The 14751-nt window shown below is 40.9% G+C and overlaps 1 protein-coding gene across 1 annotated transcript; it reads right to left on the bottom strand.

Annotated features, from left to right (window-relative positions):
• Nucleotides 1-2929: 2929 nt before the first annotated feature.
• LOC134540317 (uncharacterized) lies at nucleotides 2930-13515 on the bottom strand. Its single transcript, XM_063382978.1, has 4 exons — nucleotides 13240-13515; nucleotides 10848-10961; nucleotides 8379-8623; nucleotides 2930-3257 (listed from the first exon to the last, which is right to left on the bottom strand). The coding sequence occupies exons 1-4, from the start codon at nucleotides 13513-13515 to the stop codon at nucleotides 2930-2932; spliced, it is 963 nt and encodes a 320-aa protein (XP_063239048.1).
• Nucleotides 13516-14751: the final 1236 nt, after the last annotated feature.

The following is a 14751-nucleotide window of genomic DNA, read 5'->3' as shown; positions in this document are numbered from 1 at the left end:
AATAAAAATTAATTAATCAAGAATGTCGCTTTTAAAACCACTTTCCCTTGGTCCGTGATATCTAGCTATGGTTAACCTCGCAGTTTCATTCTGCCCACACGAACCGATTACTTTGCGTATTACTCGGAAACGAATAGGAAGGATCGTGTATTTTACGCGAAAAGATTTCGAGTCCATCTGAGTTTTAAAACACTGTAGCATCGACTACGTTTTGTGGTTGGTCGTGTTTCTTTCAGGTACGTGTTTATTGTTGGAACACGAATCACATGCACTCAGGACGGAAGCGAACGCGTTCCGAATGGCCCGGTCAAATAAGGCAAATTTCCTCTCTTGCAGACGACGCCAATTGCAAGGAAGGAACAGTTTGCTTGGGGCGTACCATACTGCAGTCTAACGGGCGTTCAGATTTGTCCGCGATTTATGCCTGCCCCTACGTATCGCTAAAGTCGTGTTCGATGATGACTTTTCCGACCAACATTTAGGTTTTCAAATTTTTCCAAAGCTCAAACGAAACCATGTTAAGGGGCGCACCCAGTCACGGGTGTGTTGTTAGTGGGGCGGAATATTTAGTGTGAGGCTCCCTGGTGACCCTAGCGCTTTCCGTGAACAGACGCCACTCTGATATCGTGATCGTGTGGGTTTTTTTTGTGTGTGTTTGCGTATTTATCTTTTTTGTCTGTTGTTGAGGTTTCTTAAGACATACAGTGGAACCAGCAAAGACGTAATGTCCAAAACAACAACTTAAACTAAGCTATGTTGGTAGGTAGTACTCAAAACTACCACATTCAAGATTATTTTCTTTCCTAAAAGCAACTCTAATTTACACTTACCTAATACGTATTCATAACAAAGGTCTATGAATAATAAGTGTTAAGGGGAGAATTTCTTGGCCCAAATGATAAGCTGGGATTTTTCCGTCACGAGGAACACATTACCGCATCTAATAAAAAATTTTCATCAATAATAATTCTGTAGCTGAGCTACTTTTCCTTTAATTTTTTTTAATGTCAAACATGCATTTTCTTACTTTCAAGAGCGCTTGTAGTCCACTCATCGACGTACAGCAGATGCTCGTGAGCTTCAAGTATGCTTTGCTAACCGATGGAGCTTTCCATCGTCGTCGTCGTCAGAACGAGGTCCCAAGGCACATGTTTCCAGGCTGTCTTCGGCCTGCAAGTGGTGTGAGACTGGATCCCGGCATGCGCGCCATTGAGTAGGGTCCGGGTAACAACATTAAGCACGAAACAGTACAGATAGCCTATTGTTAGGGACCGGAAAAATTCGCGGGTTCAATGAACTACAGGATGAACTCCATTGTTCTACGTACACTCGGTCAAATGTCACCCACTCATTGGCTGCTGTCTTGCGAGACGTTCCAGCGTAGCAGCCTGAGATTTGATAAAGCTTTGGTTGGGTGTTTCTCATTGGCCCAGAGTCATCCAGGTGAGTTGTGAACCAATAGCAGAGGCAGCACTGAGATATAACGATTTGTATTTTAGCCTATCTCGAAATGAATTCGCGAATTTTTCCGGTCTCTACCTATTGTATATTCGGTCTGAGAACCGGCATCCCCGTTCTGGCTCTGGGGCAGGTCTGGACCCCCTTCCTTCCAGGGGGGAAAAATTCAGTTAAGACAGAATAAGAACTTCATAGCAACTTAACTACATAATGTTACGGAGAGATTAGTTCGGAGGGATTATTGCAATCCTTAGTGGGCTACATGCCTCATACACATAAGCGGCAGGAATTGTGTTTTCAAATTTGCCTTTCTGCACACGCGTTACTTGTAAGAATTTATTTCATAAAAAACTTGAAATGTGTGCTTCATGTATTAAGTAACATTAATACATATTTATTCGTGATCTTTTTTAAAAAAATCATCAAACAATTGACTCAAGGAAAAAAGTATTAAAATAAATTTAATAAAACCAAAATATAAAAATGTTCATTTTTCTTTCCCAAGCAAAATCATTACTTAAATTTCTACAGGAACGCAAAGTAGCACACAAGAACATGCGTCCAATATATATATATATATATATATATATATATATATATATATATATATATATATATCACAGACTAATAGAGCATTCTCCGTACGTAGTTAAATGGACGTATACAGCAAAACAGAGTACACTATTAAAAACCTCGACATATCTTGGGCCATTACCCAAACAGACAACCCCATCAGATGCATACTGTGTTCTAAAAGACATAGGTTACAAGACGGTTCACGCTGCAGAACAAGAGTTAGTTCAAAAAACAATAATAAAGATTATATATACTCATAAAATGATTCACGAAATCATGACTGAGGGACAATCCTTCCTTTGCGCCAGGATTGTTCCGGCCACAGGGCTTTCCTCATGGGGAAGCACAGGCCCAGGGCTGACCAGATTCCAGCCAGCGCCAGGGCCACGCATATTTCGCGAAAAAGATTCCGAGATTAGTTACATAGTTAAAAACACCGTAGCATCGTCTGCGTCGCGCGAATGTGGGCGAATTCCTTCCAGGCGCACGTCGATTTGTCACCACACACCGATCCACAGTGTAATTCAGCGGGGGAAGCAAACGCGGGTCCCGAGTGGGGCTCGGTCAAAAAAAAAAAGGCAACGACTCGTTCTCGCAGACGAGGCCGCCAATCACAATCTGGTGCGGGTATTACCTTGTTGCCAGTCTAAATAGGCGTTCCGGATTTATTCGCCTAAAAATACCTTGCCCTAAGCCAGACCCGACCCACCTGTAAGCCGACTGCAACGTACTGGGGTCTACCATGTTTCGTCCCTGCTGCCCAAGAGATTTTGGATTGATGCACGGTAAAAAAAAAAAAAAACAGCGTTATTTTTTTAATTTTTTTTTATTTTCTTGTGAAAATTGCGTTTTTTTTTTTGTTTTTTTTTTTTACTGAGCGGGTCGCGTCACCGGCTCAGCACTCCTCGCACGAGAAGTAGCTCTCCTCGTCGTCAGCTGTCCTGAGGCCGGCCGAGGAGTAGGAGTAGCAGCTCTCGACGGACGGGAGACGGCGGAGCGCAGCGGCGCAAGGCACGTGCTCGACCACCGACGTGTCGTCGTCGCGTTCGTCGCGGTCCGTCGCGCGCGCGACAGGCGCGTCGCCTGCGTCCAAGGGACCCGCCCCGCCCCCGGCCCCGCATCGCGTCGGCGGCGGCGGGGGCGGCGGCTCCATGTGCTCGGGCCAGTCCTCCGGCAGCATCCTGCGGTAGCCCTCCAGGTCGGCGAGGAACCCCTCGTACGTCCTGCGAACCAGGGTATCCACAAGGAGAAAAAAAAATATCGTACCAAACTAGGAGAGAGAAAAAAAATTACTATATTTTAAAAGAAGAAAAAAGTACTAAATTATAATTTGTTATTGGCTTTTAACAATTGGACGGTAGTTATGCAAAAAAAAAAAAAAAGGAACCAACCCGCGTGAAACCTATTCTCTGAGTATTCTGAAGTTAACGTTAATCATAAATATTGTGATTCTCGTATTTGATAACATAATGTGGGTATAATTTTAATGGTCTAGTATAAAATACTGGTATAATAATAATAGCGACGACGGTATGATCAACCTCGTACTATTTTAATTTATTTTCAAATAAAATATAACAAAAATTGTGGGTTGGTTCCTTTTTTGCATAACTACGGCCAATTTAGGAAGTTATTATGACATTGCAATGTTCGAACTTAAATATCAAACACCACACACACACGTACATTCAATACTTTTTTAAAAATAATTACGCTTAATAAGAAAACATATTTGAGTTACTGTAATATTATTATATTAAAGAAAAAAAGTACTAGATCTGAGCGTAAATGTACTAGACCACTAAAAAAATTATAAAAAAGTACTATATCTAGTAGGAAAGTACTAACTGTGGACTCCCTGCCTGCAACCCGCGCCCCATCTCATCACTCGCGCTGGAAATATCCATGTGACACTACCACGTGACAACAACTGTTGTGTCCGCAGTAGTACTGGGTTCGGATTCTCATTCGCACTGGAAATATTCATGTGAGATTACAGATATTTACGTGACAACAACTGTTGTGTCCGCAGTAGTACTGGGTACGGATTCTCACCCGCGCTGGAAATATCCACGTGAGATTACAGATATTTACGCGACAACAACTGTTTCGCTGCAAAATAATGTTCGCAGATATAGGTACTGGGTTCAGATTCTCACCCGGGCATTTATGTTTTTTGTTGTTGTCCCTGTACCTCCAATAAATAGTTAAAGTTGTTTATAAACCGCGGTATTTGCCCGATAAATGTACAGAATTTCGGAGTCCATCGTAGAGGTAATTGAAACCGCGTTTTTTTTCCCCGGTCCCTACACATTTTCATTGGCTGCTGATTTTTGAGACGTCTCTACTTGGTAGTTTGTGATTTGATGCTTCTTTGGTTGAGGATCTGTCATTGACCTAGAGTCCTTCCCACAAAGAGTGAACAAATAGCAAAAAACCAAACAGAAGTAAATTTGTTTGAAATTTAGTTATTCCTATAGAGATAGGACAAAATTAGCGGATTCATTTCTTTTTATTCTAAAATACAAAGAAGCCAACCTTCGTGCTACTTCTGCTATTGGTTCATTGTTAATCAGGACGACTGTTGACCAATTAGAGAAACTCCATCAATGGAAGTATCGAATCACAAGTTACCCAGTTGAGACGCCTCACGAGTCTGCAGCAGATGAACAGGCGAAGTTTGCCCGAGTGTGCAGAGGATTGTGGAGTTCATCCTAGCTGTGGGTCATCCGGGATCACTATACATCTCAAATGCTCTGCCGATATACATTTTCAATTTTAAAATTGTTATTATGGTTTTAATGTTAAAACTTCAAAATTAGATTTAAAAAAAGATAAATATGGAAACAATTTAATTTAAGAATTTCCCTTATACTCTTCATAGAATTTTTATAGGACAGTAATATTCACATTGTTGAAATTCCTAAAAGGGATGGGAATTAAACTGGATTTTATTAATTAAAATATAATATTCGTAATTAAAAATTACAATTTGAAAACACATAATATTAATATCATCCTGTAGGTAATTAACACTTGGATTTTATTAATTAAAATGAAATATTCGCAATTAAAATAACAATTTTAAAAACACCTAATATTTTTATCATCCTGGAGGTAATTGAACATTGGATTTCATTAATTAAAATATAATGTTCGCCATTAAAATAACAATTTGAAAACACGTAATATTTTTATCATCCTGGAGGTAATTAACACTTGAATTTCATTAATTAAAATGTAATGTTAGCAATTAAAATAACTATTTGAAAACACGTAATATTATTATCATCCTGGAGGTAATTAACACTTGGATTTTGTTAATTAAAATGTAATGTTCGCAATTAAAATAACTATTTGAAAACACGTAATATTATTATCATCCTGGAGGTAATTAACACTTGGATTTTGTTAATTAAAATGTAATGTTCGCAATTAAAATAACAATTTGAAAACACGTAATATTATTATCATCCTGGAGGTAATTAACACTTGGATTTTGTTAATTAAAATGTAATGTTCGCAATTAAAATAACTATTTGAAAACACGTAATATTATTATCATCCTGGAGGTAATTAACACTTGGATTTTGTTAATTAAAATGTAATGTTCGCAATTAAAATAACTATTTGAAAACACGTAATATTATTATCATCCTGGAGGTAATTAACACTTGTATTTTGTTAATTAAAATGTAATGTTCGCAATTAAAATAACTATTTGAAAACACGTAATATTATTATCATCCTGGAGGTAATTAACACTTGGATTTTGTTAATTAAAATATAATGTTCGCCATTAAAATAACAATTTGAAAACACGTAATATTTTTATCATCCTGGAGGTAATTAACACTTGAATTTCATTAATTAAAATGTAATGTTAGCAATTAAAATAACTATTTGAAAACACGTAATATTATTATCATCCTGGAGGTAATTAACACTTGGATTTTGTTAATTAAAATGTAATGTTCGCAATTAAAATAACAATTTGAAAACACGTAATATTATTATCATCCTGGAGGTAATTAACACTTGGATTTTGTTAATTAAAATGTAATGTTCGCAATTAAAATAACTATTTGAAAACACGTAATATTATTATCATCCTGGAGGTAATTGAACATTGGATTTCATTAATTAAAATGTAATGTTCGCAATTAAAATAACAATTTGAAAACACGTAATATTATTATCATCCTGGAGGTAATTAACACTTGGATTTTGTTAATTAAAATGTAATGTTCGCAATTAAAATAACTATTTGAAAACACGTAATATTTTTATCATCCTGGAGGTAATTAACACTTGAATTTCATTAATTAAAATGTAATGTTAGCAATTAAAATAACTATTTGAAAACACGTAATATTATTATCATCCTGGAGGTAATTAACACTTGGATTTTGTTAATTAAAATGTAATGTTAGCAATTAAAATAACTATTTGAAAACACGTAATATTATTATCATCCTGGAGGTAATTAACACTTGGATTTTGTTAATTAAAATGTAATGTTCGCAATTAAAATAACAATTTGAAAACACGTAATATTATTATCATCCTGGAGGTAATTAACACTTGGATTTTGTTAATTAAAATGTAATGTTCGCAATTAAAATAACTATTTGAAAACACGTAATATTATTATCATCCTGGAGGTAATTAACACTTGGATTTTGTTAATTAAAATGTAATGTTCGCAATTAAAATAACTATTTGAAAACACGTAATATTATTATCATCCTGGAGGTAATTGAACATTGGATTTCATTAATTAAAATGTAATGTTCGCAATTAAAATAACAATTTGAAAACACGTAATATTATTATCATCCTGGAGGTAATTAACACTTGGATTTTGTTAATTAAAATGTAATGTTCGCAATTAAAATAACTATTTGAAAACACGTAATATTATTATCATCCTGGAGGTAATTGAACATTGGATTTCATTAATTAAAATGTAATGTTCGCAATTAAAATAACAATTTGAAAACACGTAATATTATTATCATCCTGGAGGTAATTAACACTTGGATTTTGTTAATTAAAATGTAATGTTCGCAATTAAAATAACTATTTGAAAACACGTAATATTATTATCATCCTGGAGGTAATTAACACTTGGATTTTGTTAATTAAAATGTAATGTTAGCAATTAAAATAACTATTTGAAAACACGTAATATTATTATCATCCTGGAGGTAATTAACACTTGGATTTTGTTAATTAAAATGTAATGTTCGCAATTAAAATAACAATTTGAAAACACGTAATATTATTATCATCCTGGAGGTAATTAACACTTGGATTTTGTTAATTAAAATGTAATGTTCGCAATTAAAATAACTATTTGAAAACACGTAATATTATTATCATCCTGGAGGTAATTGAACATTGGATTTCATTAATTAAAATGTAATGTTCGCAATTAAAATAACAATTTGAAAACACGTAATATTATTATCATCCTGGAGGTAATTAACACTTGGATTTTGTTAATTAAAATGTAATGTTCGCAATTAAAATAACTATTTGAAAACACGTAATATTATTATCATCCTGGAGGTAATTAACACTTGGATTTTGTTAATTAAAATGTAATGTTAGCAATTAAAATAACTATTTGAAAACACGTAATATTATTATCATCCTGGAGGTAATTAACACTTGGATTTTGTTAATTAAAATGTAATGTTCGCAATTAAAATAACTATTTGAAAACACGTAATATTATTATCATCCTGGAGGTAATTAACACTTGGATTTTGTTAATTAAAATGTAATGTTCGCAATTAAAATAACAATTTGAAAACACGTAATATTTTTATCATCCTGGAGGTAATTAACACTTGAATTTCATTAATTAAAATGTAATGTTCGCAATTAAAATAACTATTTGAAAACACGTAATATAATTATCATCCTGGAGGTAATTAACACTTGGATTTTGTTAATTAAAATGTAATGTTCGCAATTAAAATAACTATTTGAAAACACGTAATATTATTATCATCCTGGAGGTAATTAACACTTGGATTTTGTTAATTAAAATGTAATGTTCGCAATTAAAATAACTATTTGAAAACACGTAATATTATTATCATCCTGGAGGTAATTAACACTTGGATTTTGTTAATTAAAATGTAATGTTCGCAATTAAAATAACTATTTGAAAACACGTAATATTATTATCATCCTGGAGGTAATTGAACATTGGATTTCATTAATTAAAATGTAATGTTCGCAATTAAAATAACAATTTGAAAACACGTAATATTATTATCATCCTGGAGGTAATTGAATCGGCGGGTGTGGTAACCGGAGCGCGGCCGCACCTGGGGCAGCTGGCCTCGTCGGTGTAGTCCCTGGGCGGCGGCGGGGGGCGGGTCCGCAGCGCCAGCCCCGCCAGCCCGTCCGCGACGAGGCGCCGCACGCGAGGGTCGCGCGCCGCGACGCCCCGCAGAGACGCCAGCGCGCGCGGCGGCACCCGGCCGAAGCGCACCCTCCCCGCCAGGCGCGCCGCGTGCTCCCGCCTGCGCGGCCAGCCGTGCAGCAGCCAGCGGGCCGCGGCGAAGAACACCTGTCGGGTCCGTCCGGCGCTCTTTACCGCACACTCACTCGTCTATCCATACATACCTCGCGGGACCAGTATGCACACCCTGGGGGAGGGTGGAACTGCATAGGCGTAGCCCCGTACGGCCGAGAGAAGTGGATACGTCACTTCAGCGCGGTCCAGAGGTGTATAGAGAGGCTGAGGAGACTCGTATCATCATCGGAACCACCACCGCCTTGTTAACCCATTCAGCAACTAACAGTATCTCGCCAGAGAAACCGCTCCAGCGAGCAATGAGGTCACATATCCCAACTGCTGTGTCTGGCTGCCGCTCTGACCCATTCACGGCAGCCGGACTGACGTGTGGAAACAAGTTCCGAGCGCTGCACACTATAACTCGTAGCCGAATTTAAGGTAGAAAGAACTTAGTGCCGTCGATTACATCTGCGCTTTTACTTCCCAAGTTCTACTTGCACGTAACACACACACACCAAGTCGCAGGGCATAACTACTAAATAGTTTGGAAGCCTGACCAAGGAGGCCCGTCTTCCGGCCTTGCTTCTCGCTGGCATACGTCCCTGACACGAAGGTCATGGACGTCACATCCTCGGGCCACGGGGGACTCCCCCCCGAAACACTCCCCTACGTTCGCAGTCACGCGCACGCGCGGACTCAGCGCTTGGTTCTCGCAGCCAAAACTGAGTGACGCCCTCTCAGGTCTGTGTACTTGGCCGCTGGTGCGTCTTTGACGTCAGCTCTGCCGTCCACGAAGTGCAACAACTGGCTAGCTGCGCGTGTGCCGTCTCAAACGGAATCGCAGTGAATTATACATTATGAATATAACGAAGTAATTATACGTATGCTATTTTGGAATGAAGTTTAGATAAAACAGTCGCAGTAATTAAAAAATATATAACCATTTCCACTTGCGTCCCTTCCAGAATCCCCGGATGCGACATAACTAGGGCCATGCATATTTCGCGAAAAGATTCCGAGATCAGTTACAAGTTAAAAAACTGTAGCATCGTCTGTGTTGCGTGATTGGGCGAATTCCTTTCAGGCGCATGTCGATTGTTACAACAACCAATCACAGTAATTCAGCGGGGAAGCAAACGCGTCCCGAGTGGCTCGGTCCAACAAGGCAACGACTTGTCTCGCAGACGGCAGCCAATCACAATCTGGTGCGGGTATACCTTGTTGCAGTCTAATAGGCGTTCAGATTTATTCGCGAAAAACACCTTGCCCTAGACATAACCTATGGATAGAGACCGGAAAAATTCGCGAATTCATTTCGCGATAGGCTAAAAATACAAATAGTTATTATACCTCAGTGCTTCCTCTGCCATTGGCTCACAACTCACCTGGGTGACTCTGGGCCAATGAGAAAACACCCAACCCAAGCTTTATCGAATCACAGGCTGCTACGTTGGGACGTCTCACAAGACAGAAGCCAATGAGTGGGTGGCATTTGACCGAGTGTGCGCAGAACTATGGAGTTCATCCTGCAGGTCGTTGAACGAGCAAATTTTTCCGGTCCCTACCTATGGATAGAGACCCGTGAAATTCGCAGGGTTCAATGACCTCCAGGATGGACTCCAATATCCTCTACAACCTCGGGCGAAATGCCAACTGTTCATTTGGCTGCTAACTTGTGAGTCGTCTCGACCGGGTGGGGCCCTGTGATTCGACACTTCTATGAGTGATGGGTCTGTAATTGGCCCGTCAGTCCTCCAGATTAACAGTGAACCGCAATGACTAGGGGCAGGAAAGTTTCGCGAAAAAATCTGAATGCCTACTAGACTGCAACAAGGTATACCCACACCAGCGGTTTCTTCCTTGTGATTTGCGGCCGTCTGCGAGAGAAGTCGTTGCCTTGTTTGCACGAGTCACTAAGGACGAGTTTGCTTCCACACTGAATTAGTGAGATTGGTTGTTGTAACAATCGACATGCACCTCAAAGTAACTCACCCAATCACGAAACACAGACGATGCTACAGTGTTTTAACTTCCAGCTACTCTCGGAATCTTTTCGCGAAATTTTCATGGCCATAGCAATGACAGAAGCAGCAAAACTAAGGTATAATTACTTTTGAATTTCAGCGTGACACGAAATGAACCCGCGAACTGCACGGGTCTCTTCTATACCTATGGATGTCCCGTGCAAACCGCGTCTTCGCAGCTACGGTAACAGCGCGTGTGACGGACGCGACAGTGGCGCGGCAGTGGTGCGGCCTGGGACCAGCTCCCTCACCTCCAGCTCGCCGTGCACGCGGATGTTGTCGGAGCCCAACAGCGCCGCCACCTCGCCCGCCGACAGCAGCAGGAAGTAGCGGCTGGAGACCAGCGGCAGGAAGAAGTCCCGCACCTGGGGCGCACGCATCACCCCCTCCTTCACTCCCCGGGATCACACTACACGTCTGACGTGCTCCGCCGATGTCAAATTATTACAGTCCCGGAAATTTCGCGGGTTCCTCTGGCCTCAGGGATAGAATTCAAAGTTATAGGCTGTGCTCGACCCATTTTCACTTTCCCCGTTGGTTGATTTCTCAGCGAGAACATTTTTTTATCCCTTGTTATTTGGCACCGCCTGATTCGGCTTACTTCTCCTCTCCTGGCTGGACATCGTTTTGCTCACGGTCGTGTAGAGGGGCGTGTCCGGATAACTGCGGTCCAATCATGAAACACATTGCGACAGTGTGGAGGTTTGCATTCTAGCTTGCGACTAAATGAATTCGCGAAATTTCCGTGGCTCTAGAAATTATTACTAGGGACACCTGTATTTCGCGAATACATTTCGTGTCGAGGAATTTCACAAAATACTGTAGCTTTTCTCCTGTGGTTATTGGCTGAGATCGGTTAAAGGTGTCGTCCCGCTCTTGACGGGGCCAATGAGAATGTGGTCACCGTACTGCTTGCTGCACCCTCACAATTTGCCATGACTCTTAGAAAAAGCTACAGTGTTTTGTGAAATATACCTTGACATGAAATTAAATCGCGAAATACAGGTGTCCCTAATTATTACTACGGTTATAAAGTTAACACTTCTAGAAGAATTAATTTTTTTAAAGATATTATTAAAAAAACTAAATAAACTAAACATGCAAACAAATTTAATTTAATAATTTCCCTTGTACTATTCATAGAATTTTTATACAACAGTATCTAATATTCACATTGTTGAAATTCTTAAAAGGAATGGAAGTTAAATTGGATTTTATAAGTTGAAATAATTTAACTAAAAAAACTTAACAAACATTAAAATAATAATAATTTAAAAAACGCATAATATTGAAAAGAACTGTAACATTATTAGACATAATATTTATATAAAACTTGGAGAGAGAAAAATAAATATCTCACACATAACTTGTAAATAACCGACCATTCCTCATCCGCGTGACGTTCAGCGTCTTGCAAGCAGCTCGCGGGCAAAGTGCCAGTTGGCGTGAGAAGTGTGTGGTTGGAACTGGAAGGCAGAGAGGGGGGGGCGGCGCAACTTGGGCAGTTACCAGTTCCACAGGGTGGTACCCCTGTTAACCCGGCTCTCTTATAGGCGTAAGCCCTTGCCGACCCGTGGCCCCCCGCGGGGCGTGGATACGGGATACGCCGTATACGCGAGACGGGAGAGTTGTTACAGATCCAGCCAAGTCCAGAGGCTGAGGGCTACCCGTCCCAGCATATACACCGCCTTCACCCCCCCTGCTTCACCAGACTATAGTTAGAGACCGGAAAAATTTCGCAGATTCATTTCGCGATAGTCTGAAATTCTTACACGTGTACCTTTAAGATGCTCTTGCTATTGGCTCACTGTTCGTCTGGGCGACTCTGGGCCAATGAGAAACCCTCAACCAAAGAAATAACTAGAGACCTGTGAAATTCGCGGATTCATTTCGCGATAGGATAGAGTCCAAATACTTTTGAAATTATTTTGCTTCAGTTTATCTGAAGGACTTTGCGCCAATGAAAAATCTTTAACAGAATAATTAGCGAATCACGATCATTCCAGTCAACAGGTGTTACGAGTTGGTAACCAATCAGCAGATGTAATTTGCACGAGTGCATAGAGGTTCATGGAGTCTATCCTTAGGGATATGAAATCGCGAATTTTGCAGGTCTCTAGAAATAACGAATCACGGGCAAACCAGTTGAGACGACTCACAAGTCAGCGGCCAATGAACTGGCGTTCTGTGTAGACTATCCTGAAGGTCGTCGAGACCGCGGAAATGTTCAGGTCCCTAACTATAGGCTGCGTCCTGGGACCTTAGACGTTATCAGCGTTGCTGGCGCCTACGCTGAGAGAAAGGTTTGTTTGCCTCGACAAATTTTTTTTTTTTTTTGCATATGGCGAAATAAATATATATTTTGTCAATTCATGCAAAAATTTTGCAGTAGGAAAGATTCTGTTGACCCAACCAAAAATGATTTCGTCAACTAAAATGTGTAATTGGATCAGGTTTAACAAGTCATTTTTGTTACTTACCGAGCTTGGTTAAGCTAACGAAATATTTTGTTACAGCAAGTAAATATTTGTTTCGCCATATACAAACAAATATTTGTTTGATTCAAACAAACCTTTTCTTTTTTTCTCTGTGTACCCGGGTTCTGCCGCTATGACACTGGGACCCCGAGGTCCCTGGGCGCACCTTGGGCAGCAGGGCGTCGTCCAGACGGCAGCCGGCGAGGCGGCGCGCGCCCACCAGCGCCAGCACGGCGCGGTGCTCCACGAGCGAGGGGTCACTTCGCAGCCCGGCGACGCACGAGGCCGCCAGCGCCGCGACCCCCAGCTGTCGCGCCGCCGCCAGCAGCTCCAGCAGATGCTGCAGGTCCGCTGGCGGCCGCTGGTCCGGACGCAGCATCCACGAGTAGGCGGCGGAGAAGGCCCGCGGCGTCACCTGCTCTAACCGAACACGCTTACACATGTGTACGAAGCATGGAATTCGTCCAAGAGTGCACATAGAGCCCGTCCTAGAGGTCATTGAAACAGAAGAATACTTCAGGTGTCCAGCAGTCACCAGGAGCGCGGACTGAAGAAGGGAGTAGGGAGAAGGAATAAGGAAGAAGGGAGAATGGGGGAAGGGACAAGGAATAAGGTATAACGTAGGGACACCTGTATTTCGCGATTTCATTTCATGTGTCAAGGTATATTTCACAAAACACTGTAGCTTTTTCTAAGAGTCATGGCAAATTGTGAGGGTGCAGCAGTACGGTGACCACATTCTCATTGGCCCCGTCAAGGGCGGGACGACACCTCTCACCGACCTCAGCCAATAACCACAGGAGAAAAGCTACAGTATTTTGTGAAATACCTTGACACGAAATGTATTCTCGAAACACAGGTGTCCCTAGTAATAATTTCTAGAGCCACGGAAATTTCGAAAATTCATTCAGTCGCAAGCTAGAATGCAAACATCCACACACACTGTCGCACTGTGTTCGTGATCGGACCCGCAGTTATCTGGACACGCCCCTCTACACGACCGTGAGCAAAACGATGACCAGCCAGGAGAGAAAGTAAGCCGAATCAGGTAGTGCCAAATAACAAGGATAAAAATGTTCTCGCTAAGAAATAAACCAATGGGAAAAGTAAACATGGGTCGAGCACACCTATAACTTTGAATTCTATTCCTGAGGCCAGAGGAATCCGCGAAAATTCCGGGACTCTAACAATCGCGCCAAGCCACGCTTACCAATGTGTACGAAGTCGCGGAGATTCGTTTCCTCATCGGCTGTGGAATCAAAACAATTTACTCCTCTGCGCCCTTTTCGTTACTTATTCTTAGGGCCATGCATATTTCGCAGTTATAAGTAGAGACCGGAAAAATTCGCCGATTCATTTTAGCGATATGCTGAAATGCAAATAATTGTACCTTGATGCAACTTCTGCTACTGGAGAACTATGGGTAGGGACCGAAAAAATTCGCGGGGTTCAATGGCCTGCAAGGATGAACTCCATAGTTCTACGTACACTCGGTCAGATGTCACCCACTAATCTTGGCTGCTGTCTTGCGAGACGTCCCAACGTAGCAGCCTGTGATTCGTTAAAGCTTTGGTCGGGCGTTTCCCATTGGCCCAGAGTCGTCCAAGGTGAGTTGTGAGCCAATGGCAGAGGCAGCACTGAGGTACAACGATTTGTATTTTAGCCTATCGCGAAATGA

The sequence above is a fragment of the Bacillus rossius genome, chromosome 16, assembly GCF_032445375.1.
Source record: "Bacillus rossius redtenbacheri isolate Brsri chromosome 16, Brsri_v3, whole genome shotgun sequence".
NCBI classification, from domain to species: Eukaryota; Metazoa; Arthropoda; class Insecta; order Phasmatodea; family Bacillidae; genus Bacillus; species Bacillus rossius.
This window is presented reverse-complemented; position numbering and strand designations above follow the sequence as displayed.